General features: G+C 41.7%; 1 protein-coding gene across 4 annotated transcripts in view; it reads right to left on the bottom strand.

Annotated features, from left to right (window-relative positions):
- Window positions 1–13,962: 13,962 nt before the first annotated feature.
- The window catches only part of LOC132407292 (zinc finger protein 229-like), a 37,456-nt gene continuing 23,923 nt past the window's right edge, over window positions 13,963–27,495 (bottom strand). Inside the window, exons 3-4 of one of the 4 annotated variants that reach the window (XM_059993587.1) lie at window positions 21,023–21,094; window positions 13,963–16,644 (exon numbers count right to left, since the gene is read on the bottom strand). In XM_059993587.1, coding sequence (XP_059849570.1) covers window positions 14,781–16,238 — 1,458 coding nt within the window. In that variant the 5' untranslated portion in view covers window positions 16,239–16,644; window positions 21,023–21,094 and the 3' untranslated portion in view covers window positions 13,963–14,780. Of the gene's footprint in view, window positions 16,645–20,757; window positions 20,826–21,022; window positions 21,095–27,495 lie in introns of all 4 variants that reach the window. The other 3 variants (XM_059993588.1, XM_059993589.1, XM_059993586.1) reach the window with 3 other exon arrangements.

Here is a 27,495-nt window from a genome sequence, read left to right as displayed (position 1 = left end):
TATGGATCGTGACGATTAAATATCGCATTTATGCTGCAGATATCACGAATTGATTATTCGTATTGCCTAACTGCTAAGTTCACAATGGGTGCTTTAGAAACTGCATGGGATCCCGCTCGTCTCGCCAATTATTTTAAACAGGAATCCGCAGAATTCTTAAAAACATAAACTCCACTCCCGTTCAAACATTTTTGTGACTCAGTTAGTTGTCACATTCGATGTCAGAAAGTTTTGATGTTTGCATATAGTAAAGATTAAAGTTCAAAGGAAATTTGTTATCAGATATCCATATATCGTCATATACTGCCTTGAGATTTATTGTCTTACGAGATTCATTGTACATACGTAGAAACTTAACAGAAATCTTAAAGAAATTCTCAAAAATAAGCGCGGAAATATAACAAATAACAAAAGACAATGAAGTGCGAAAATGCAAAATCAGAAAAAATGTGAACAAATGGATCAGTAAAAGTTAATACTGAGAACAAAAGTTATGTAACCCTTGAAAGTAAATATAGGTTGTGGAATCTGTTCACCACTGGAATAATTGAAGTTACGCACCCTAGCAGGATTATTAGCTAAATCTCTGCTCCTCAGAGAAGGATAAGAAAAAAAAATGCAAGGATAAGGACGTTGAAATATTTTTCTTCCTGGAAAAGCTTTCGTAAAATTAAACTTACTTTCCCTCTTGCTGTTCCAATCCAGCAATGTGCTGGAAAATCGAATTGGAACACAACGTTGCTTGGGGTGTTTATCCTGATCTGATACCAGGTGGCTGGAGAGAACGTTTACTGCTCTGGGAAATACTTCTGAAATATCCGGCTTTATTGTGAAAGAGATAGGGATATGTATAGGGATATAACTTTCAAAAATCGTGATAAATGAATATATGATTAAATTCATTAAACATCGCTCAAAATTTCGTTGCATTGGATCTATAGTGTTTGTTTTTCGTTTATCGAAATATATATTTTACTTTTTGTTTTAAGATTTTGGAAACTGGACCCCTTCCATCATGGTTACTGTCTGCATAACTCTTGGAATTATATTCGTCATTGAGTTATTAATACTTTTCTCGGTAGCATGGAGACGATCAGCAATCAGTGGTGAGGACAAATCTGTACATCGACTTTTTATTGTGACGTGTATTCATTATGAAACAATGACTCGTTCTTCTGTACCTTTCCCTTTGTCTTTCTGATGTCAAATTTATTCGGTTAATTGGCCAGGGACATAATGCACACATGAGTCCGCTTCAACGATCACGTTCACTGACTCTTCACCTTGACTGAGATCATTTTAATTTACTTTAGTTTAATCATAATGTTCGTGTACAAATTCGTTGATGCCGATGTTCATCTCAACTCCCTCTTCATTAGATACACTAATGAGTTGCCAAGGATTACCTGTTGACTTTTACCAAGCAATTTATGAGGAAATTGAGAATGTTCCACCATTCCAGAATTCTTCTGAGATGCAAGATTCAGGTGTGTATTATGACGCAGAATCCGCGATGTACAAATTGATACCGTCTCAATTCATCCAATATTGTTAACAAAATCAAGAAATAACAAAAACTCACGGCTGTGTAGGTACTTCTGAAATTAAATTGTAACATAAATAATAATAGGGTGTCATACAATAAACACAAGAGATTCTCCGGATGCTGAAAATGTTGAGCAAAGCACACAGTATTCTAATGGAACTCAGCAGATCAAGGTGCACCGGTGGTAGAGAATGAACTGTCAATGTTTCGAAACAAAAAAATTATTACGCTCACGATGTTGTGCCGACCTGTTAACTTACACGGGATCAATTTTGCTCTCCCATCCTACACATTCTTTAGTTGCTTTCACATAAAGCAATTGACAACACATAGACGCATAAAAAGTTTCCTAAATGGCCCTAATATATCTATCTTCAATACCAGCCTCGAAAGGGCGTTCATCGTTTTCACCCCGAGCAAAATTACCACTGACAACACTGCATTATTTCTTCGAATCAGATGACAGGTAGCTCCCTCATATTAGCCATTTCCGATCTTGGAAAAGGCTCTGAGGAGGAGCAATCTATACCGAGCAATCTGTAATTAAAAATTGCGCCCCCTACTTCGGGCATCATTCTGTTAAATCTCTTCTACACCGTCTCTGAGGATTCATGTTGTTCTAAAAATGAGCTGACCGGAAGTGAGCGTGATATTCTAAGTGTGATTTAAGCAGGTAAATTATTTCACAGACAATCCTCTCGAGTAATTTACCCACCACGAAATATGGCTCTCTCTTCCAAACTATCCAGGGACATACCTGCTCACATTCTAGTACGAAGACATTAACTAGAAATGTGAACTCATTCTCCCTCTAAACATGTTCTGTTAATTGGATGACGACTTCAGTCACTTTAGCTTATTTTACTTCTCCTTAGTATATTGACTGAACTATAACCGAACGTTAACTGTCCCCACTTAAATAAAAGCCGTGATAAGTACCCTTTCATCGTATTACTTCATCAGTCTATCTATCTTTCTTTCTATATATTTTTCTCATTCACCTCCTGCAGGATTGCCGTAGTTATATTCATCCGTCAATGATAGCGTTTCCAAAAGCAATATACACATGAGTTAGCTATAAAATCGATTACATGTACAATTTAGATTATTTTATTATCAATTCAAGGCGGAAAACACATCTTCCTTTTATCTATTGAACAGTATTCAAGGATTATGCCATGTATGGTAAAGATTGAATGATGTGCTCATTACAAAAGAAAGAAAATTACCAAATAAATATCTTGAATATCTATTTCATTGAATTTTAGTTACTGAATCCACTCATTCCATTAATGAAGTCGAATATTACGTCGACGACGATCTATATAGTACATGTCATGCTCCACAATACAGTAAAGGTTTGTTTTCCAATATTCACGGTCGGTACACTTATTTTCACTTAGCTGTACTTTTGTTCAATCTGTCTGTGATCATAAACCGGCAAAGAAAATTGTCGTAACATGTGCGTATTGATGTGATTGAACAATCTCGTGGTTTTGTAAGGATCTTGCGTTACAAGAAGCTGTCATTAAAGCCTGTAGTCAGCATTCAATTTAATCAAGGACTGATTTACTCCTTTTAAATCACTTTGAATTATAGTCCTTTAATTATGAAATAAACGAACATGTTTGGAGTATGACAAAATAGGTCATCATCCCAAGTAATTTGCTGCACAGCGGCAATCGTCAGAAATAATGTCTTATATATAATCGCTCCCTGCCCTGGTTCCAGACGATCGCAATGATGTTGTGAGTGCCATAATTTATTCCTTAGACTGTGTGAACGTGACGGACAGTGGTTGTCCTGATATTCTGCTAGGCAGGGAAAAACTAAATATGTCAGGGGTGGGGTACGAAGAGGAGGAGGGGCATTAACGGAGGTTAGAGAATGCAATGTTCACGCCATTAGGTTGGAGGCGACACAGCCGGTATATAAGGTGTTGTTATCCAAGCTGAGTGTGGCTTCATCTTGACAGTTGAGGAGCCCATGGATAGATATATCAGTATGTGAATGGATAGTGAAGGAGGCCATCGATAGATATATCAGAATGTGAATAGACAGTAGAGGAGGCCATGGATAGACATATCAGAATGTGAATGGACAGCAGAGGAGGCCATGGATAGACATATCAGAATGTGAATGGACAGTGGAGGAGGCAATGGATAGACATATCAGAATGTGAATGGACAGTGGAGGAGGCAATGGATAGACATATCAGAATGTGAATGGACAGTAGAGGGGGCCATCGATAGATATATCAGAATGTGAATGGACAGTGGAGGAGGCAATGGATAGATATATCAGATATCAGATAGACAAATCCCAATCTGATATTTCTACCCATGGCCTCCTCTACTGTCCTCTACTGAGGCACACTCAGGTTGGAGGAACAACTCCTTATATAACACTGGGTAGCATCCAACCTGATGGCGTGAACATTGACGTCTAACTTCAGTTAATGCCCCTCTTCCCCTTCATACCCCATCCCTGATAAATTTAGATTCCCCCACCCGCTTTTTTTTCTCTCTTTCTGCCCATCACTCTGCCTGTTCTCCATCTTCCTCTGGTGCACCCCTCCTCTTTTCTTTCTCCCTAGGGCTCCCACCCTGTGATCCTTTCCCTTCGCCAGCTGTGTATACCTTTTGCCAATCACCTTTCCGGATCTCAGCTTCACCCCACCCCCTCCGGTCTTTTCCTATCATTTCGCATTTCCCCCCCCCCCCCTCCAACTTTCGAATCTCTTACTATCATTCCTTTTAGTTACTCCTGACGGTGGGTTTCGGCCCGAAACGTAGACACCGCTTCTCTCTATGGATGCTGCCTGGCCTGTTGCGTTCCAAAGCAGTTTACGTGTGTTGTTTGTTTGGTGATACTGTGTTTTGTGCTCAATTTGACGCAAGTCATTTTCTCTCGAACAGAGCTTAAGTCCTAGGTTCGCTTTCATCTGGCTTTCCGTGTTTTCTCTTCGACTGACAGCAACGATGAAATGAACGACAACAGTTCAGGATTTCCAAGTCACGAATTTCCAAGCTCAAATCGTCAGTGGTTTATCCCCATCCTTCACATCACCCCGATGAAGACCGGAAAACAAACTGTGCCCTCTTTTGCCTGCATTAATATTTTATTGTCTGTGAAGTACGCTGATGTAGAATTGTTCAATATAGGTACAATAAAGTGTGCCGTAGTCAAATATTAGCGACAGGCTCTGGAACTACTATAATAAATGAAGGAAGAATTCCATATGATACTTTTGAATTAAATTGCACATTTCTATTGAGGGAGCATACTTTAGCGATGCTTGTAATCCATTTTAAAGTTAAGGTCACTGACAGTGCGATTACATTGCACACTTAAAATCTAGACACATTAATATATTCACGAAAACAATATTCTTATCGGTATTGGAATTTAATTGCAATCCGTTTTAAACAACAAGAAATAACTTCGATTTATTTGGCAAGCCAAATTTATAAACAAGTGCACAACTTATTTTAATATTGACAGTATTGATTTCACATCAAATAAAATGCAGTACAGTGACAGCATGTCCTTTTCTCCAATCCAGAAAGATGAATGTGTTGATTTTCAGATTGTTATTTTCTATTGCTCTGTTCCCACTAACGGACGTATTGATGAAAACATAGAAACTCGGAAATCTACGGCACATTATAGGGTCTTTGGCGCAGAGTGTAGTACCCATCATATAAACTGCTCTGGAAACTGCCGAGAATTTCCCTACCGCGTGGCTCTCTATTTTCCAAGCTTCATCTATTTATCACTCTTAAAGGAACCTACTTAATCAGCATCTCCCACAGTTTGTTAGCAGTGTTTTCTACTCACCCGCCACTCTGTGTGAAAAAACATACCTCTGAAATTTCCTGTCTACCTTTTTCTAAGCACCTTAAAACTATGCCAACTCATGGTAGCCATTTCAGCACTGGGTGAGAAAAAAGCCTCTGGCTATCCACACGATCAATTCCTCCCAACGTCTTTTACACCTCCATCGGGTCACCTCTCCTCCTCCCTCGCTTCAAGGAGGCAAGGCCAAGTTAACTCAACCTGTTCTCATAAGGAATTCACTCCACTCCCGCATCCTCTTTGTAACCTTCCTCTACAGTCTCCCCATAGTATCCACATCTTTCCTGCAGTGAGGTGTTCAGAACTGAACGTGGTACTCTAAGTGGGGTCTAGCCATGGTCTTCCCTTGCTGTAACATTACCGCAAGGCTCTTCAATTCACTCAGTCCGACGGTTGATGAAGACCATCACTCTATGCGCCTTCTTAACAACACTGTCAACATGCGCAGCAGCTTTGCCTGTCCTCTGGGGACGGAGCCCAAGCTCCCGTTGATCCGCAACACTGCCAAGACTCTTATTATTAATAAAATGTTTTCTTAAAATCTGACCTACAATTATGAACTGCTTCACACATCTGAGCTGAACTCCACCTTCCACTTCCCAGACCAGTTCTGCATCCTATCAATGCCCCGCTGTAACTTCCGACAAACCTCCAGACTATCCAGTACAACAACAACTTTTGTATCATCAGTAAACTTGCTACCCACCCACCACCCCCCCCCCCACCTCAACTTCGACTTGCTCATCCAGGTCCTTTAAAATAATTACAAAGAAGAGAGGTTCCTGAAAATATCACTGAGGAACTCTACTGGTCACCGGCCTCCGTGCAGAATATGAATTATGGACAACCGTCCCTTCCCTTTTTGGGCAAGCTAATTCTGGATCCACAAAGCAATGTCGCCTTGATCCTACGCCTCATTACTTTCTGAATGAGCCTCGCATGGGTGACCATAGCAGGTGCGTTACTGAAATCGTTATAATCCTTAGAGTGTCCACTGCTCTACCTTTATCAATGTGCTTTGTTACATAATCAAAATAATTCAGACAGTTTCATTAGGCACCAGCCCTTGAAAAGGCCATGCTGACTCTGCTAAAGCACATTATGTCTCTCCAAATGCTCATAAATCCTGCCTTTCAGTTTCCTCTTCAATAACTTGCCCACCACTGAAGCAAGACTCATTGGTCTATAATTTATGATCGCTTCTCTCTTTCTTGTACACAAGAACAACGGTTACAAACATTCAATCCTACGGCTCCTGCCCCGTTCCTGCTGACGATGAATCATCGCCAGTGTCTCAGCAATCCCTTGCCTCGCTTCCCACAGTAACCTGGTTTACAACGCATCCGGTCCCGGCGACTTATCTAACTTAATAGCTTCAAAATCTCTAGTGCAGCCTCCTTCCTAATCTTTATACAGTCAAGCGTTTCAGTCCGATGTAAGTCCTCCCCACAATTGCCAAGGTCATTTTCACTGCTAACTACTGAAGCAAAGTATTCTTAAAGGGCCTCTGCTAGTTCCTCCAGCTCCATAGCTCCTGATTGGTCCTATACTCACAAGGCTCACCGACTTGCTCCTCACATACTTGTAGAATGCCTTGGGGATTTCCTTAATCCAGCTCGCCAAGGCCTTCTCGTGGCTCCTTCTAGCTCTCCTAATTTCATTTTTGGGCTGCTTCCTGGTACCCTTATAGTTTTCTAGAGTTCAAACACTACCTAGTTTCTTGAAACTTTCACAAGAATTTCTTCTCTTCTTAACTAGATTTTCTGCAACTTTTCGCAAATTACCTGCTTCTATTTCGCTCATGCAGCATGGTAAAGGAGATAGATTTGCGATCAATACCTCCAGAATGCTCTTCCACCGAGACGACGTTAATTTTCCAATACCAGATCAGATACAGCCCCTCCTGTAATTGGTTTACCCACATATCGAGTCAGAAAACCTGTCGGAATACTCTTAGCAAACTCCATTACATCAAAACTGCTTGCTCTAATGAGATGACTGTCAATATTATGGAAGTTAAGATTACCCATCACAACAACCCCATTATTATTGCAGCGTTTCAGAATCTGCCTCCCCATCCGTTCCTCAATGCTTCTGTTAAGATTGCGGTGTTAGGGTCTTAACTACAAAAACAACTGGTAGTGTTACTTTCCCATTCCTGTTTCTGACTTCCATTCACAATGACTCAGTGGACAGTCCCTTCATGACTTCCACCTTTTCTGCAGCCGTGATAATAGCCCTGATTAGTAGTACCACTGTCCCACCTATTCTCCTCCCTCTCTGTCCTTTTTGAAACATTTGACTCCCGGAACACTCAGCAGTCATTCCTGCCCCGAGAGATCCAAAATTCGGTAATGGCCAAAATATCATAGTTTAACTTATTGATCCAAGTTCATCCGCCCTGCCTTGTTTATGGTTCGACCTGCATTAAAATAATCACTATTCCAACCATCGGGCTCAGTGCTTCATTATCAGTCATTCCTTGAGCGGCAACTGCCTCATTCTCTGCTTCTTCACTTCAGAGTCAGCAAACTTCCCTTCCAGTTCACATGCCTCCCGTCTCACTTGTAAAGGCCACTCCTTTCCCAGAGAAGATTCGAATGATCTGAGAATATGAAACCCTGCACCACCTCCTCAGTCACGTATTCATCTGCCTATATTCCTGGTGTGACCTTCACTAGCTCCTGGCACCAGGTGTAATCCGGAGATTACCACCATGGAGCACCTGCTCTTCAGCCTCCATCCTGACTCTCTAAACTTACTGTCCGGGCCTCTACCTCTCTCCTCCCTTTGTCATTGGTACCAACATGTACCGCGGCCTCTGTCTGCTCACGCTCATTTTCAAGAATATTCTGCAAACTTCCGGAGACATCCTGGAGGCAACACGTTACTCCGGCTTCCCGTTTGCTGCCGCAGAATCTCCTATCAGACCCCTAATTATCCAATCCCCGATGTCTATTGCTCCGCTTGAATTCACCTGACAGTTCTGAGGATCAGAGCCGACCACCGTGTCCAGATATGTCATCGCCCTCAGCAGTATCCGAAGGTCTAGAGAAAGACCCTGCACTTACTTACTTCTTCCTTTGCCTTTCTCGGTGTTCATACATCTCGATTGTCCGAATTCTGCTCTCTGGTTCTAACCACCTGTCCAGTAGTTCTATCTATTAAATGCTCTGTCTCCCCGATGACCCTTAGCTCACCCAACACTAGCTCCAGCTTATTAATGCGGTATTTCATGAGCTGGAGTTAGTTGCACTTCTCGCGTGTGTAGTCATCGGGGGAATCCTGAGGTTCCATGATTTTCCTCATCCTGCAGGAGGAGCATTCCTCCACCATCCTGCCTGCTTTGTACAAAGGGCAACCACGACAAAGTTCTCTAATGTGTTTCTTTGGCTGCTGTTTCGTTTCGTCCACGCCACATGAGACAAAGCATGAAGCCCCTAGTCTCACCGGGGGCCTACACCAGACAATGCCGTCCCGCCTGCCTCTTCCATACTTTTATTTAATTCAAAGAGCTCTGTTCAAACACTGACTGGATCTCTGGAATGTCCACAAAGTTCTCTTTTTATACTAGATTCGCCGCTTATACGTAGCCCTCTATTTTTCTAAGCTTCATGTGCATATCCAAAAGTTTCTTAAAAAGACCCTATCGTATTGCCTCCACCACCATTTCTGGCAGCCCATTGTACGCACTCACCACTCTCTGAGTGAAAAAGGTACCTCTTACATCTCCTTGGTGCCAACTCCCCAGCACCTTTAACCTGTGTCCTCTTGTGGCAACCATTTCAGCCCTGGGAAGAAGCCACACTTTCAATGCCTCTATCATCTTTTGCACCTCCATCGGGTACACCTCCATCGGGTCACCTCTCATCCTCCGTCGCTCCAAGGAGAAAAGGCCGAGTTCATTCAATCTGTTTTCACAAAACTTGCTCCCCAATCCAGGCAACATTCCTGTAAATCTCCTCTGCACCCTGTCTATTATTGCCACGCGTGAATACTGAAGATCTCACATTCAAAATCAGGATTATTTCCCCTGACATATGTCGTGAAAGGTCTTGTTTTGCGCAGCAGTTCACAGCAATAATACATTGTCACTGCAATAAGAAATTTCCAAATTCTGCGTCGTGAGGGGTGGAAGCGGGCAAGGCCGGATCACAGGGCTCTTCTACGCCTATAAATCCAATGGAAAGTATTGCAGAAGCGTTGGTGAACTTCAGCCATGTCACGACTCCAGAGAACGACAGAGATAGGATTTCGTTGATGGTCTGTGCTCCACAAGGATCGATGTGCCCAGGTAAATAACTACATGAAGAAATATGCTGTAAAATAAATACTGTAATAAGTGATCAGAATATCGAGGTAGTGTCAATGAGTTCAAAATCAGATGGAGGAAAGGAAGCAGCTGCTACTAAAATATTGATGTGAGTTCTCACGCTCCTGTTCCACCTCCCTGATGCTGTTATTGAACATAGGGCATATACTTGGTGGTGGGAATCCTTAATAATGGATACTGCCTTCTTGATGGATCTTACTAATTTTGCTAATCAACTCCATGGCAATCCCCCATGACTATTGTAACATTACTCTCTATCTCCCATTGTAATTTGTGGACCACGTACTTTACTACTAATTGGGTGGTGCCTATACAATTCCCATCAGAGACTTTATTTTTACATTTGCTGTTCCTTAATTCTAGCCACAAATTCTACTCCTTCCAACCCTATGCCACCTCTTTCTAATGATTTTATTTATTATTTAGAAACAGAGTCACACAACCCCATTACCATTACTTTCAAGAAACTTATAAATACCTGGGAAACAAGAGGACCTGCAGATGCTAGAAATCTAGAGAAATACACACAAACTGCTGGAGGGGCTCAGCACGTCAGGTAGCATCTATGGATGAGAATCAACATTTCGGGCCAAGACCCTTCATCAGGACTCTTGATACCCATATATCCAGAAAATCAACAAGCAAACGTAGTGCAAAAATCAGGAGAACCTTTGACAAAATTCAGTTCAAGGCTTAAAAAAAATCTGCCAAACAGAGTTGAATAGTTAACAAATGTAACAAAGGAAATAAGTCACTACTGACATTGACTTTTTTTAATGAAAATATTTTGGTCCCATTTCAGTCAGGAAAAAAATTACAAAGATAAATAAGAACTGAAATGACAACTTTAGAAAAGCCTATTTAAACTCAAACTCTATTTAAATGGATTAACACTACCTTAGACAGAAGGAGGAAGCTGTATATCACACATAAAAAAAAAATCACACAACAGTCAGGTAAAATTTCTAAGTGCATATTTTCATCAAATGTGAGCAGTATTGAACGCTCCATGTGTGTAAATGCAATTGTGATAAGAGATACAGACCAGCACACTGAAATGAGAGGCTAACCAAGAAAAAATAAGTTATTTATAGGCAAGAAAACATTAACAATGAGTATGACCCTCCATGGGAGACATCCCAATAATCTGAGCAGACTAGATGTTGACAAGGAAGCATCGAGCACCTGACTGAGATTTGGAGACCTCTTCCTAGAAACAGAGGGGTTTCTTGCAGAAACACAGGACAAGATTATTAACAAAAAGAAAAAAAAAACAAAAATTCATATAATACAAACAAACAAGGCAATACGCAGAAAATGCAAAGAGAAACCAGACAAAATCCAACACATTCTGGAATCCTGCAGCAGTTTAACTCAATCTGATTACTTATGCAGGTACAATCAAGTGGCAAATATCATTCACCAAAATCTTGCTTTAAATTACAAATTCATCAATGACAACAGTAACTTGATTACGGCACCATAAATTCAAGCCTGATGCAGTAAGGGACAGAATCTCACAATTTATATGATGATTAATACATTATTACAGATTGGATCATCTAAAAGATATAACCATTCTCAACACATAGATGTGCCTCTACCAATGGGGCACCTCATTACAGGCATTGTTTGTGTCATCAGTCAGACAAGCAAGTTATTTTCTCTGCCAATTAGCATCCAAATGTTGCTATTCTGTCATTTGTAGTCGCACCCCTTTGCTGATTCCCTTCTCCTCATCATTCATTCTTACCCCGACCATCGTCCAAGAGCCCCAAACTCTGCCCTGTGCAGACCCACCTCTGGTGTCTAACCCTGCTCAGTTGAACTTCCAACTAATGGTTTCCCATTCTTCGTTCAGACTTTAGAGGACAGTATGTTTCTAACAACCCTTTAGAAGCGGTGAAAATGACCCATAATGTGGAAATGAGCTGTGCATAAGGAGGTTAACTACCAATGTCATTCAATAGACAGTAGGTACAGGAGTAGGCCATTTGGCCCTTCTTGCCAGCACCGCCATTCACTGTGATCACCGCAGATCATACACAATCAGTACACCGTTCTTGACCTCTCCCCATATCCCTTGTCCCCGCTATCTATACGAGCTCTATCTAACTCTTTCTTGAAAACATCCAGAGATTTGGCCTCCACTGCCCTCTGGGGCAGAGCATTCCACATATTATCACTCTCTGGGTGAAATAGTTTTTCCACATCTCTAATCTAAATGGCCTAACCCTTATTCTTAAACTGTGACTTCCAGTTCTAGACTCACCCATCAGCGGGAACATGCTACCTGCCTCCAGCGCGTCCAATCCCTTAATTTTCTTATATGTTTCAATCAGATCCTCTCTCGTCCTTCTAAATTCCAGTGTATACAAGCCCAGTCGCTCCAATCTATCAACATATGACAGTCCCGCCATTCCAGGAATTAACCTTGTGAACCTACGCTGCACTTCCTCAATAGCAAGAATGTCCTTCCTCAAATTTGGAGACCAAAACTACACACAATACTAAAGGTGGGGTCTCACCAGTGCCCTGGACAGCTGCAGAAGGACCTCTTTACTCCTATACTCAATTCCTCGTTATAAAGGTAAGCATGCCATAAGCTTTCTTCAGTTATACCTGAATGCTTGCTTTTATTGCCTGATGTAGAAAAACACCTAGATCTTCTTGTACATCCCCTTTTCCTAACTTGACTCCATTTTTCCTCCATTCTTCCTCAGCCCAGAGATTTGAGGGGCGAAGAACTTCTCAGACAGAACTGCAGGCAGATTGACTTCTCCAGTCTGCAGAAAAAACATCTCCCAATCATATTCCATTCTCCTTAATTATTTTTTTTATCGCTTCCATGACTGACAAGGATTGCGAAGAATTAGGTATTAGGTGTTTTTGGGACCTGTTTATCTCAGGGTCTTTTGCTTCATTTGACCAACTGTCAACTAAATTTGCACTGCCAAAACACAATTTTACAGGTACCTTCAAATTAGAGATTTCTTACGTTCCGAATTAACTATTTTTCTTATAGGTCTTGTTAAAAATTTACTTGACTATCTTATAAATTTAAAACCTTTTGTTCATGGTTCTATTACCAGTATTTATAACTTGTTGATTTATTCAATACAATATTTTTTAGATAAAATGAAAAAAAGCTTGGGAGGATGACCGAACTTGTCAGATTTCTGATGAAAGATGGAATAAAATACTTAAATGGGTTAATAAATCATATTTCTGTGCTCGTCATTCTCTTCTACAATTCAAATTTGTTCATAAAACAGAAGCTGTCCAGTTTTTATCCGAACTTTTCTCCACTTTGTAATAAATGCAACTCTACTGATGCTTCTTTAATTCATGTTTTGGCTTTGTCCTAAAATTGAAAGGTTTTGGCAGGAAGTATTTCATACCTTCTCTCAACCTCTTAGGGCCCAATTTGACCCAAATCCCCATACTGCCTTGCTTGGTATTATTACAAATGAAGATACAACTTTACTTTTAATCTACACGTTTTAGTTTTTAACTGTTTTAGCAAGGAGAGCAATCGTGCTTGAATGGAAGGTGTCTACCCCTCCTACACATCTTCAATGGCTAAATGATATTATGTCTTATTTAAATTTAGAGAAGATCCACTGCTCAGCAAACTCCAAACAATCTTTTTATGATATCTAGGAACCTTTCCTAAACTATTTTTCCAATTTATAAAGCTTAACAGTGCACAGACTTTTATGTATATTTTCTTCTTAAGCAAGTATTTTTTTTATCTAATTATTCATTTTCATCCATCAGTTTTTTTCCTTCGGTAGTTGGTAGGGGGTTGATATTTTTGTACATAAACATTTCTTTTATGATGTATGATTTATCTTTAAATTTATGATTACAGAGTGGTATACCTTTATGTGATGTGCTATAGTATTTTGATTGGTTTTATTACAATATATGAATGTACATAGCTTCTGTTGAGATGTCTCTATGTGTTGCACTCTGTATGTCTTGATTTTTTTTCTTCTGAATAAAGATACTGTAAAAAGAAAGAAAGAAAAATCAAAGGAAACTTCTTCACCCACAGAGTGGTGACTGCTTGGAACCTATCACAACAGGGAGAGTGAAATGGAACAACAGGGGAGGATTTAAATGGACTGTCAAGTAACAGAATCACAGGCAGAGTCCAGCCAGCCTGAGTTAACTCTGTGCTATACACTAGGTGTGTTATAAATTAAACAAATACCTGAGACAGAGTTTAAAATGAACATTTATTTTTTTTCAGATCCAGAATATTAAACTCCAGTCACATTTAACTGGAATATACAGCAGAAGAAACTCCACCCATGCCCAGTGACCAGGGTGCAGAACTGGGTGTGGTGAGCAACGGCAATAATTGCAGAGTTCAGCACTGACAGTCACTCTCAAAATCGCATTCAGCAACAGTGATGGACAAATATCCAGCATGTTCCCAGTATGAACATGGTAGTGTGTCACAAGTGTAACATGCTGTAAGGTTTCACTGCTAATGTAATGGGCACTCGGTAATGTTTCACTGCTGATGTAATGACTTCTCTGTAGCAGCAATGTTTAGGTTATGACTGGAGAAAACAGGGTTTGGAGTGTGGGGCTACCCAATGACAAAAATGTTGTTCTTTCTTGTGAGTCATTTTCGTGGTGTTTTGCCAGGGAGAGATAAGAAGATGTGAATGGAGAGAGTGGGCCCTTTTTCTTTTATTTTCATTTTCTTTACTAACCCTATAGTCAAAGTAAGATTTAAAAGCCCAACCATTTAATCACATATTGTGTACTGTTTGTTGCTTTGGGGTACTGATTTGTAGCAGGGGACACATCACGCAGAATGCACCCAAATGAGATTTCTTAAGTTTGGCCAGGCTCGGAGTGGGTGGGGGCAATCACCCCCCCCATTATTAAGCTGAAAGCTGAAGCGAGAGTTACATAACAGTCTGAGCAGGTGAACGACCCCTCGCCAATGTGACCTCGCTGATGTACCTTTAGTTTAGATGACTGAGTATATCCCTTCCCACAAACTGAGCAGGTGAATAGCCTCTACCCAGTGTGAACTGACTGGTGTCTCAGTAGGGTGGATGAATAAGTGAATCTCTTCCCACAGACTGAGCAGGTAAACGGCTTCTCCCGAGTGTGAACTCGCAAATGTACCTTCAGTTGGGATGACTGAGTGAATCCCTTCCCACAGTCTGAGCAGGTGAACGGCCTCTCCCCAGTGTGAACTCGCTGATGTACCTTCAGTTCAGATGAGCGAGTGTATCCCTTCCCGCATTCTGAGCAGGTGAATGGCCGCTCCTCGGTGTGAACTCGCTGGTGAAACATTAGGTCAGATGACTGAGTGAATCCCTTCCCACAGTCTGAGCAGGTGAACTGCCTCTCCCCAGTGTGAACTGACTGGTGTCTCAGTAGGGTGTATGAGCAAGTGAATCCCTTCCCACAGTCTGAGCAGGTGAATGGCCTCCCCCTAGTGTGAACTCGCTGATGTACCTTTAGTTGGGATGACTGAGTGAATCCCTTCCCACAGTCTGAGCAGCTGTACGGCCTCTCCCCAGTGTGAACTCTCTGATGTACCTTCAGTTCAGATGAGCAAGTGAATCCCTTCCCACAGTCTGAGCAAGTGACTGGCCTCACCCCAGTGTGAACTCGCTGGTGAGACATTAGGTGGCATGACTGAGTGAATCCCTTCCCACAGTCTGAGCAGGTGAATGGCCTCTCTCCAGTGTGAACTCGCTGATGTACCCTCAGATGAGATGACTGAGTGAATCCCTTCCCACAGACTGAGCAGGTGAATGGCCTCTTCCCAGTGTGAACTCGCTGGTGTATCTGTAGATCAGATGATTGAGTGAATTCCTTCCCACAGTCTGAGCAGGTGAATGCCCTCTCTCCAGTGTGAACGGACTGGTGTCTCAATAACTGAATTGACAAAGTGAATCCTTTCCCACAGTCTGAGCAGGTGAATGGCCTCTCACCAGTGTGAACTCGCTGATGTATCTTCAGGTGAGATGAGAAAGTGAATCCCTTCCCACAGTCTGAGCAGGTGAACAGCCATTCACCACTGTGAACTGACTGGTGTGCTAATAGATGGGATGACTGTGTGAATCCCTTCCCGCAGTCTGAGCAGGTGAACGGCCTCTCCCCAGTGTGAACTCGCTGATGTACCTTCAGGTTAGATGATCGAGTGAATCCCTTCCCACAGTCTGAACAGGTGAAAGGCCTCTCTCCAGTGTGAACTTGCAGATGTATCTTCAGTTGGGGTGACTGAGTGAATCCCTTCCCACAGACTGAGCAAGTGAATGGCCTCTCCCCAGTGTGAACTCGCTGATGTACCTTCAGTTGGGATGAGCAAGAGAATCGCTTCCCACAGTCCGAGCAGGGGAATGGCCTCTCCCCAGTGTGAACTCGCAGATGTATCTTCAATTGGGATGACTGAGTGAATCCCTTCCCACAGTCTGAGCAGGTGAATGGCCTTTCCTTAGTGTGAACTCGCTGGTGAGCCATTAAGTCAGATGACTGAGTGAATCCTTCCCCACAAATTCAGCAGCTGACCAGCCTCTGCCCAGTGTGAACTGACTGGTGTGTCTACAGGTAGGAAGACCGGCTGAATCCCTTCTCACACACAGAATAGGTCAATGACCTTGCCCAGTGTGAACGTGCTGATGTACTTTCAGTTGAGATGACCAAGTGAATCCATTCCCACTGTCTGAGTAGGTGAATAGCCCTTCCCCTCCATAAAATGACGGGCACGCCAGTCAGTCAGGTGAATGAGTGAATCCCTCCTCACAGTCTGAGCACGAAGGATGATCGAGTGTATCCCTTGTTCCACTTTTTAAATATCTGGATAGAGACAGCAAAACTGGCGTGTTGTCTTCGAGATTCCCGCAGACAACTCCCTTGTCATTTTAACCTGTAAAATGATTTACAAAATCCATCAACGGGTGTAGGGCAACATTTTAAATGAGATCATTTCTGCCATCACCAATCTGTGACCAGCCTCATTTTGACTCTATCCATTGTTATTTTACCCTGTTCCCACTGAGCTGCATAGATGCCTGGTCCCACAGGAACTGAAATACCCTCGACGCACCAACCACACTCTGTCTAAAAAAGCTTAACCCTGCCATCCCCTCGGTATGTATTTCCGAGCACCTTAAAGCTATGCCCCTTCGTGTTAGCCATTTCAGCCCTGGGGGAAAAAAAATCTCCTCTGGTTATCCACACTATCAATGTCCCTCATCACCTTATACACCACAAAAAGGCTCCAAACATAAACAAGCAAATTATACATCACTTTGAGGATTTGTTAGAAGTATACAAAATTATGAGTGTATGGATAGGTACATGCAAGCAGTTTTTTTCCACTGAGGTTGTGCTGGATGCCAACCAGAGGTCATGGGTAAGTGGGGAAGGTGAAAACTTAATGGGAACATTTGGAAAAGATCTTCACTGAAATGGTTGTGAATGTGCAGAATGAGATGGCAGCACCAGTGGTGAATATGAGCTCGGTTTCACCTGTTACGTACCCGTGACACGGGTAATGGTCTTGCGATAGTGGAGTTACATAATTTTCCCACCAGAAGAGGTCATGTGATAGGTTTTTTTATTACAGGGTATAAAAGGAGGACCCCTCCCAGTGAGGAGGGGCAGATTGTGGCTAAATTTGCCGTGCTGACTTCATGCCACTGCGTGATTTAATGTTATGACGCAGTTTAGTTGAAAGGTGGACTTTTATTTAATGCCTAAAGTTTAAAAGGTCATAGCCAGCAGTTTCTTTATAATACTGTCAGTTGAGAATCAGTGGAGAGTGAAGATTGGAGTGCAGGAGTTAAAAGATCGAGGAAAGTCGATTTCAACAGTGAAACAGATTCGACCTTGTTTGATCCTCATTCGGAAGGAATTCGTTGACTGTGCTCGTGCCTGTGAAATAGCAGAAAGGATTGGGAACAGTCTTGTAAAGGAAAGGTCGTTGCCTTTAAGCCGTTTCATTTTCCATCTTCATAAATTCTTCATGGGAAAAGTATAGTTCGACTGGGAATCGCAGCAACACAACGTGAAGGAGAATTTAAATCGTGTTACTAAGTCTCTCCTTAAATGGACTGAAAGCATTTTGAACTTTTGCAATATTACTTTGAAGAACTGTTTTTGCAACATCACTTTAAGAACTGTTTAAGCTTCATTGCTTTAAGAACTGTTTAAGCTGAACTGTTTAAGCTGCCTCACAGCAGCTGACTTCCGGTTACATCAGTTGTTTGTTTACTTTTGGGGGTTTGTTTTTCAACGTTTTGTTAAACGTTTTGTTTGTTATAAAAACCCTGCCTCACTCATATATTTATTGTTGCTGAATCCGTAACACACCATTTAAAAGAAGTTTGGATGGGAGCCTTGATGGCAGGGGTATGGAGGACGATGGTCCCAGTTCAGGTAGCTGCATTAGACAGCTTAAGTGTTTTTTCAGCATTGACTAGATGGGACAAATAGCCTGTTTCCGAACTGAACTTCTCCATGATTCTATGACAAAGAAGCTGGTCAAGCTTGTTTGGAAGTGAAAAGTTAGGAGTGACAATGGAGCAGCAATGGCTGGAGTTTCTGGGATCAATTCAGGAGCTGAGTGATCGATACATCCCAAAGAAGGGAAAGCAGTGGAAAGGCAGGAGGACACCACCATGGGTGAAATGAGAAGCCAAAGCCAACATAAAAGCAAAAGAGAGGACAAACAAAAGAGCAAAAACTATTGGGAAGCTTTTAGAAACCAATAGAAGACGACTAAAAAAAAAGTCAGATGAGCACATGGCATGGAATTCTGATATTGTACTCATTAATGATTCTTGGTAGCACCCAGCAGTCTGAGGCATTTAGAGGAACAAAATAGCTGGGGCCTCAATATCTTTTGAAAATGAAGGTACCCAGCAACAGTTACCTTTCAACTTTTATTGTGACAGGCACATACAAGCTCTACACCCTCAAAATTTCACTTCTGAAAGCCTTAGACTTACCAAGTACTCTTTTGCCAGAAAACAGCCTGTCCCAAACCACACTTATGAGATCTTTTCTAATACCATCACAATGTCATGGTCCCTCCTGGCACCTGGCCGTCTTACTCAGGAATTGGGCCTTTAAAACCTCGTTTAGTTTCCAATCTATTCCCAGGTTCCAATAATTACGAACACCAACATTCGATTAACCAGAGTAGTATAAGAACCCTGTGACCACTACCAGTTCGTTGGTTGACTCGTGTACGAGTAACCTCGCTCCATGGTGTTTAGGACTATCAGTTTGAAGTCTAACCTTGTTCCTGAATTATCTACCAAGACCGAGACAATGGGTAAAACCCCCCTTGGAACCCTTCCCACGCTCGCTACGACAGCAGCGTCTCCCTCCTCGGACTTCGTGCCCGTGTTCAGCACTTGGGTTGAATCCACCGCCACGTCCTTGCAACAGAACGAACTGGCCACGATGAACCCAGCAGACACGGATCCCGTACACCAGGCCCTGGCCAACCAGGGCTACCTGTTGGGTGCCCACGACTACCTACTTCGAGAGACCACAGACAACCTTCGGACGCTAACCATGAATGTGCAGAAGGTGACTGAACGAATGGACTGGGTCTCCGCTTTTGCCTCCCGACCACCTCCGAGAACCCCAGCTACCCAAACTGCACTACTCGGGATGGCTTCGCCCTCGGAGTCCGCAAACCCATCCCCTCGAGGACCGTCTGTGCCTGAGCCTGAACCCTATGCCAGGGACCTAGACAATGCTCCCTGGTTTTCGAGCTGCAGCCACGTACCTACGCTTCCAACAAATCGAAGATTGCGTATATCATGGGGCTGCTATGAGGGGTTGCCTCGGTTTGGGCAAACACAGTGTGTGATAATCGGCCGGAAGTGTGTTCCTCTTACTCCTCCTCTATCGCAGAAATGAGGAAGGTTTTCCAACAATCCATTCATGGCAAGGATGCCGCAAGACAGCTGCTTACTCTTCGCCAGGCTTCCCGAAGTGCAGCCAAGTATTCCATTGACATTGGCCGCAGACTCCGGGTGGAATGACGAGGCCCTATGATAGGTGTTTCGACAGGGCCTCTCAGATCAGATAAAGGATGAGTTGGTCGCGAGGGATGGCATGGACGGTCTGGACTCTCTGATCTTGCTAGCCATCGGATTAATTATCGAACGTTTGAGAGAGAAGACCAGCCAGCCCTAACCTCGCTCCCCCGACGTTCCTCGCAGAGCTCCCATTCCTACTGTTCTGGTGGGTCCGAAGACACTCCCCTCAGCCTCCCAGATTCGGATGCAGGTTCCAGCAACCATGAGCTACCAACAACAGCCCCTATCCCTATCCGCTTTGGTGCATTCTGGTGCTGAGGGCAAACTGCTGGACGAAGAGATAGCCACCAATGCCGGAATACCCCGCGAACCGTTAACCACTCCCCAGAGGCCTGGGTCCTGGATGGAAAACTGCTGGCTTGGGTGACCCACAGTACGCCACACATGCCCTTAATTCTATCCGGCAACCATCGAGAGGAAGTACCGATTCAGCCACATTCAATCACCTCTGGCCCTGGTAGTCCTAGGATACCCATGGATGAACCAACATAATCCCTGTATTGACTGGTCTACTGGGAGGATAGCCGAATGGAGCCTATCCGGCCATACCAACTGTCTGCGGTTGGCCCCGTCTCCCAGAGAAGCTGCCGTGACACCACCTGTTTTGGAACCCCTTGACTTGTCCCACATCCCCAAGGAGGACCATGACTTAGGACAACTCAGTCAACAGCAAGCCCTTTCCCTGCCCACAGCACCACCCATACGATTGTGTAATCCACCTTCTCCCCGGGGCCCTGCTACCCACCAGTCACCTATTTAACTTGCCCCAGCCAGAGAAGCGATCAGTGTAAGCTTACATAGTGAATCTCTTGCGGCGGGCATTATTCAACCCTCATCCTCCCCGGGGGGGGAAAGATGGCTCTCTCCATCCCTGCATCGACTACCGAGGCCTAAATCATATAACCAATAAGAACAAGTACCTACTGCCTCTTGTAAGTTTTGCATTCGAGCCACTTCATTGAGCCACCATCTTCTCGAAGATGGACCTCTGAAACACCAACCATTTGGTCCGGATAAGGAAGGGAGAAGAATGGAAGGCGGATTTCAATACCCCTTTACGCAACTTTGAGTACTTAGTTATGCCTTTCAGCCTCACAATCCCACCACCACCCCCCCCCCACCGTTTTTCATGCCTTGATTAACAATGTACGAAGAGACTTCATTAACCACTTCATGTTTGTCTACCTGGAAGACATCCTGATCTTTTCCAGCAGGCCCCAGCAACACATGCGCCTGCTCCGTCAAATCCTGAAGAGGCTGGGGAGAATAAGTTATTCGTAAAGGTGGAGAAATGCGAATTCCACGTGTTACGTACTCGTGACACAAGACAGTGGTACCCTTGTCACGTGACTGGGGTTGAAGCTATACTGGACTTGATTGTGGACTGACGTCATTTTCCCGCCAGTAGAGATCATGTGACAGGTTTTTTTTTAGGTTATAAAAGGAAGACCCCACCCTGTGAGGAGGGGCAGTTCGTGGCTGGATTTGTCAAGTTGATTTCATGCCACTGCGTGATTTAAGTGATGACGCAGTTTAGTTGAAAAATGAAATTTTTATCTAATGTCTAAAGTTTAAAAGGTCATTGCCAGCAGGTTCTTTACGATTCTGCTAGTTCGAGGAATTAGTGGAGAGTGAAGATCGAAGTTCGGGAGTTAAAGATCAAGGAGAATCGCTTTCTATGGTGAAGCAGGGTTCGAACTTTGTTTGATCCTTATTTGGAAGGATTTTGTTGACTATCTTCACGTTAATCCCTGGGTTTACCAGAAAGGATTGAGGATAGTGAGGAAGGAAAGGTCAGTGCCTTTAAGCCATTTCATTTCGTAAATTCTTTGTGGGAATTTCGACGTCGGGGATCGAAGCAAGCGACGTGAAAGAGAATTTAAATCGTCTTATAAAGTCTCTCCTTTTTTAAATGGACTGTGAGCATATCGAACTTTTGGCAATACCAATTTAAAGAACTGTTTTTGCAATATCGCTTTAAGAACTGTTTGAGCTGCCGCACCGCAGTTGATTTCCCGTTACGTTAGTGTTTGTTTACTTTTGAGGGGTTTGTTTCCTGTGTTTAATAAACATGTTGTTTGTTTTAAAAAACCCTTGCCGAACTCATATATTTATTGCTGCCTAAATACGTAACATAAATATGGGGGCTGTGTCTGGATTGGATCGTTTGAGTTTAAATGCTTGCTAACTTTTGAATCGGTATTTTGGAAACGGGGAATGCTCGATTCTTTTGCTTGTGAGTGGTATTCAGCAACAATGAATATTGATGAGTTTCTGGCTTCACCAGATGTGGAGTCGTTGGCGAACGCGAAAAAAACTGAGGTGTTTGAGATAGCTCGTAGATTGCAACTTAAGGGTATTTTGTTGACTACATCAAAGGCTGTGATACAGAGAAAAATCGCGTCACACTATGTGGTCTCGGGTGTTTTTGATGAATCGATTTTAGAGTCGTTTCCAATAAGTAATCTGGAGATGCAGTTGCAAATCGAACAAATGAGGTTGGAACAGAGTAAAGCTGATTTGGAGAGGTGTAAATTGGAGGCGGATCAGAAAAAGAGGGATTTTGATTATGCAATGGAGGAATTAAGGTCTGGGAATCAGCCTTCTGGTTCAAGAAAACCATTTGTTGCTAGTCAAGAAATTAAATTGGTCCCTCCATTTAGTGAAACAGAAGTGGAAATATAATTCCAACATTTTGAAACTATTGCCCGGATGTCAGAGTGGCCGAAAGATTAATGGTCAGTGTTGTTACAGATTGTAATTAAAGGTAAAGCACAACAAGTTTACACAGCTTTAACTGCTGCGCAAGCATTTGATTATGATATTGTAAAGATGCATATCTTAAACACATACGAATTAGTCCCAGAAGCTTTTAGGGAAAGATTCAGAAGTTTGAAAAAATCTGTGGAAAAAAACTTATGTGGAATTTGCCTATGATAAAGCTATGTGTTTTGAGAGATGGACTTCTTATAAAACTGTAAATGGGGACTATGATACATTGAGAGAGCTGATTTTGATGGAGGAATTTAAAAGAAGCATTCCTGTTGAAGTAAGGACCTACTTAAATGAGAGGGATACTGGTAAATTGCAGGACTGTGCTAGATCAGCTGATGAGTATGTTTTAATCCATAAGAATAAATTTCCTCAGGGCAGAAATTTTAAGAGGGAAAATAACATGGTGACTCAAGGTAAATCAGAAATTAAATCAGAGGTTAATGAGAAAGGTAATGAAAAAGGAAAGCCTGTGAAGGAAAGACAGTTTGGTCTTATTTGTAACTATTGTAAGAAGCCTGGTCATGTAATAGCTAACTGTTTCAGACTGAAAAAGAAAGAGAAGGAAGCAGTTCCAGAATTTTGTGTGCAACAGACTGAAGCACCTGTAAAGTTACAGGGTTTGTTAAACACAAATGAGGCTTTGTTAAAGTCTGACCAAGTTAGAAAGGGATATAATCATTTTATAACTGAAGGGTTTGTATCCTTGAAAGAATGATCTACTCTGGTGCCAATAAGAATCCTTAGGGATACTGGTGCTTCTCAATCACTGATGTTAGACAGCGTGTTGAAGTTTAATGAAGAGTCTGATACTGGTGAGGTGAATTACATATGAGGTGTTGGGAGTGATTTTATGCCTGTACATTTACATAAAGTAAATTTAAAGTCAGGGTTAGTTACAGGATTTGTTAAAGTAGGATTACAGCATAGCTTACCTGTGAAGGGCATTTCTTTATTGTTAGGTAATGACTTGGCAGGTGGACAAGTTTTTCCTGAAGTGCATTTGACAATGGATTCAGTGGAACCAGAGTTGAATTCAAACACAGATTCTTCCTGTGTTGTGACTAGAGCTATGGCTAAAAAGATTGATGCGCAGAATGGGGTTGCTACTCAGGACTGTTCAACTCAGGATTCAAGTTTTGAGGTTGTGTCAGACACTTTCTTACCTTTGTTGTTTGAACAAGATTCTGGGAGCAAGTCTGACAATAAAGATTTATCTCTGTCTTGGAAGGAGATGATAGCAGAGCAGAATAGAGACTCTGAGATTATAAAATTAAGAGAGCAGGCTTTACTAGATAGTGAAATTAAGAAGGTGCCAGTAGGATATTACTTGGAAAAAGGAGGGTTGATGAGGAAGTAGAGATCACCTACAATTCCTGCAAGTGAGGATTGGAATGTTGTTTACCGGGTAGTTGTCCCGAAAGTTTATTGAAATGAGATTTTGACTTTAGCTCATAGTGTGCCTTTAGTTGGACACCAAGGGGTAAGGAAAACTGTGGACAAGATTTTAAAACATTTTTACTGGCCTGGTCTAAGAAAAGATGTGGCGATGTTTTGTAAAACGTGCCATACTTGTCAAATTGTGGGTAAAACAAATCAGGTTACACCAGTAGCTCCATTACAACCTATCCCAGCATTTGGTGAACCATTTTCTAAAGTTATTGTAGATTGTGTTGGTCCATTACCAAAGACAAAAACTGGTTATCAGTATTTGTTGACTATCATGTATACTTCGTCTAGGTTTCCAGAGTCAGTACCACTTAGGAATATAAAAGCTAAAACTGTGACAAAGGCCCTTATAATTTTTTTTACGTATTTTGGATTACCTAAGGAGATACAAACTGATCAAGGCAGTAATTTTATGTCTGGATTGTTTCAACAGATAGTTTATAAATTGGGAGCTAAGCAAATCACTTTGTCTGCATACCATCCAGAATTGCAAGGTGCCTTGGAGAGGTTTCATTCTACCCTCAAGAATATGATTAGGACATTTTGTGTGGAAAATGAAAGTGTCTGGAATGAGGGTATAAACTTACTTTTATTTGCAGTAAAGGAATCGGTACAGGAATCTTTAGGTTTTAGTCCATTTGAACTTGTGTTTGGGCATAGAGTTAGAGGACCTTTAGCTTTATTGAAAGAACAGTGGATTAGTAAGGAAGTACACACTAATTTGTTGGACTATGTTTTGAAATTTAAGGACAGGTTACATAAAGCTTGTAGCTTAGCTAAGGAAAATTTAAAGTTGGCTCAGGAGAAAATGAAGACTTGGTATGATAAGACGCTAGGATGAGGATATTTAAGCCTGGAGATAAGGTGTTGGTTCTTTTCCCAGTGCAGACAAATCCTTTACAAGCCAGATTTCATGGTCCTTATGAAATTGTGTCTAAAATCAATGATGTGGATTACGTGATTAAAAACTCCAGATCGTAGAAGTTCAACACAACTTTGCCATATAAATATGATAAAACCATATTTTGAGAAACAATCTGATACTTTGACTGTTGTGGTTAGTGAGGATGAGTTTGATTTAACTAGGAACATGATAGATGATTCATCTGACTTTCATTCTAAATCCAACATTGTTTCTGTTAGGTTACCAAATTCAACCATTCTGGAAAATATTGATGAGAAATTAGCACATTTACAGTTAGAGCAGCAACAACAGATGAAGGAGTTAATTTTTTAAATATAGGGAGTTGTTTCCAGATGTTCAGAGAAGGACTACTATAGCTTCACATGATGTAGATGTTGGAGATGCCAAACCTGTTAAACAACATCCAGAAAGGATGAACATAGAAAAATGTGAACTTGCTGAGAAAGAAATTGAATATATGTTAGAGAATAATATCATGAGACATTATAACTCGAATTGGAGCTCGCCATGTGTTATGGTGCCAAAATCAGATGGTAGTATTAGGTTTTGTACGGATTATAGGAAGGTGAATGCTGTAATGAAAACAGATGCATATCCAATTCCTAGAGTAGATGATTGTGTAGATAAAGTTGTAAAAGCAAAGTTCCTTACAAAGATCGACTTATTGAAAGGGTATTGGTGTGTTCCATTAACAGACAGAGGTAGAGAGATTTCTGCATTTGTAACTCCATCTGGGTTATATGACTATAATGTTCTTTCATTTGGGATGAAGAATGCCCCAGGTACTTTCCAGAGGATGATTAACTCTGTGATTCAGGGATTGAAAGATACTGATGCTTATATTGATGATTTAGTGACAGGAAATGATACTTGGGAAGCACACATTATTGCGATGGAGAAATTGTTTGAAAGGCTTTCAAAAGCTAACTTAACTATTAATTTAGCTAAGAGTGAATTTGGACATGCCACTGTGACTTACCTTGGTTATGTTGTGGGTCAAGGTAAGGTAGCTCCTGTTCAGGCAAAAGTTCAGGCAATTTTAGAGATTCCCACTCCAAGGGGGAAAAAAACTCTCAGAAGATTTTTGGGAATGGTAGGATATTATCGAAAATTTTGTAAGAATTTTGCTAATGTTGCCCTTCCATTAACTAATCTTCTGCAGAAGAATGAGAAGTTTGTGTGGACAGTGCCTTGTCAAGACGCATTTAAAAATTGAAAACAATGAGATGTCAACAACCTGTGCTTAAGGCACCTGACTTTGAAAAACCTTTTTCATTGGCTGTGGATGCTAGTGATGAGGCTGCAGGAGCAGTATTAATGCAAAGGAATGAGGGTGATGAGGTTGATCATCCAGTAGCTTACTTCTCTAAGAAATGTAATAAGCATCAAAGAAACTATTCGACAATAGAGAGAGAATTGTTATCTCTTGTTTTAGCTTTGGAATATTTTGAGGAATATGTTGATACAACTCAAAAACCACATTGTTTACACTGATCATAATCCGTTAGTTTTTCTGAGTAAGATGAAAAACAAAAACAGAAGATTATTAAATTGGAGTTTGATGTTACAAGAGTACAATATTGTGATAACTCATATTAAAGGTAAAGATTGTCTATCTCGATGTTGAATGTACACTGTAATTTTTTTTATGGAGTGTTTTTTTTTCAATTGTAACACTCCTACTGTATTGTGAGTTATTAGCTGTTATATCATGGTATTGTATATCGTGTATGTTATAAAATTTATAATTTTGTTTTTTCTGTAAGCAATTGTTAAAAGATTTTGTTCTTGTCAGACCAAAAATGTTTTTTTGGAAGCAGGTGTTACGTACTCGTCACACATGACAGTGGTACACTTGTCACGTGACTGGGGTTGAAGCTATACTGGACTTGAGGTAATGGTCTCGTGATGGTGGAGTGACGTCATTTTCCCGCCAGTACAGATCATGTGACAGATTTTTTTTCAGGTTATAAAAGGAAGACCCCACCCTATAAGGAGGGGCAGTTCGTGGCTGGATTTTCCAAGTTGATTTCATGCCACTGTGTGATTTAAGTGATGACGCAGTTTAGTTGAAAAATGAAGTTTTTATCTAATGCCTGAAGTTTAAAAGGTCATTGCCAGCAGGTTCTTTACGATTCTGCTAGTTCGAGGAATTAGTGGAGAGTGAAGATCGAAGATCGGGAGTTAAAGATCAAGGAGAATCGCTTTCTACGGTGAAACAGGGTTCGAACTTTGTTTGATCCTTATTTGGAAGGATTTTGTTGACTATCTTCACGTTAATCCCTGGGTTTACCAGAAAGGATTGAGGATAGTGAGGAAGGAAAGGTCAGTGCCTTTAAGCCATTTCATTTCGTAAATTCTTTGTGGGAATTTCGACGTCGGGGATCGAAGCAAGGGACGTGAAAGAGAATTTAAATCGTCTTATAAAGTCTCTCCTTTTTTAAATGGACTGTGAGCATATCGAACTTTTGGCAATACCAATTTAAAGAACTGTTTTTGCAATATCGCTTTA

The sequence above is a fragment of the Hypanus sabinus genome, chromosome 18 (genome assembly GCF_030144855.1).
Source record: "Hypanus sabinus isolate sHypSab1 chromosome 18, sHypSab1.hap1, whole genome shotgun sequence".
Classification (NCBI taxonomy): domain Eukaryota; kingdom Metazoa; phylum Chordata; class Chondrichthyes; order Myliobatiformes; family Dasyatidae; genus Hypanus; species Hypanus sabinus.
The sequence above is the reverse complement of the archived record's forward strand: the minus strand, read 5'-3'. Positions and strand labels throughout refer to the sequence as shown.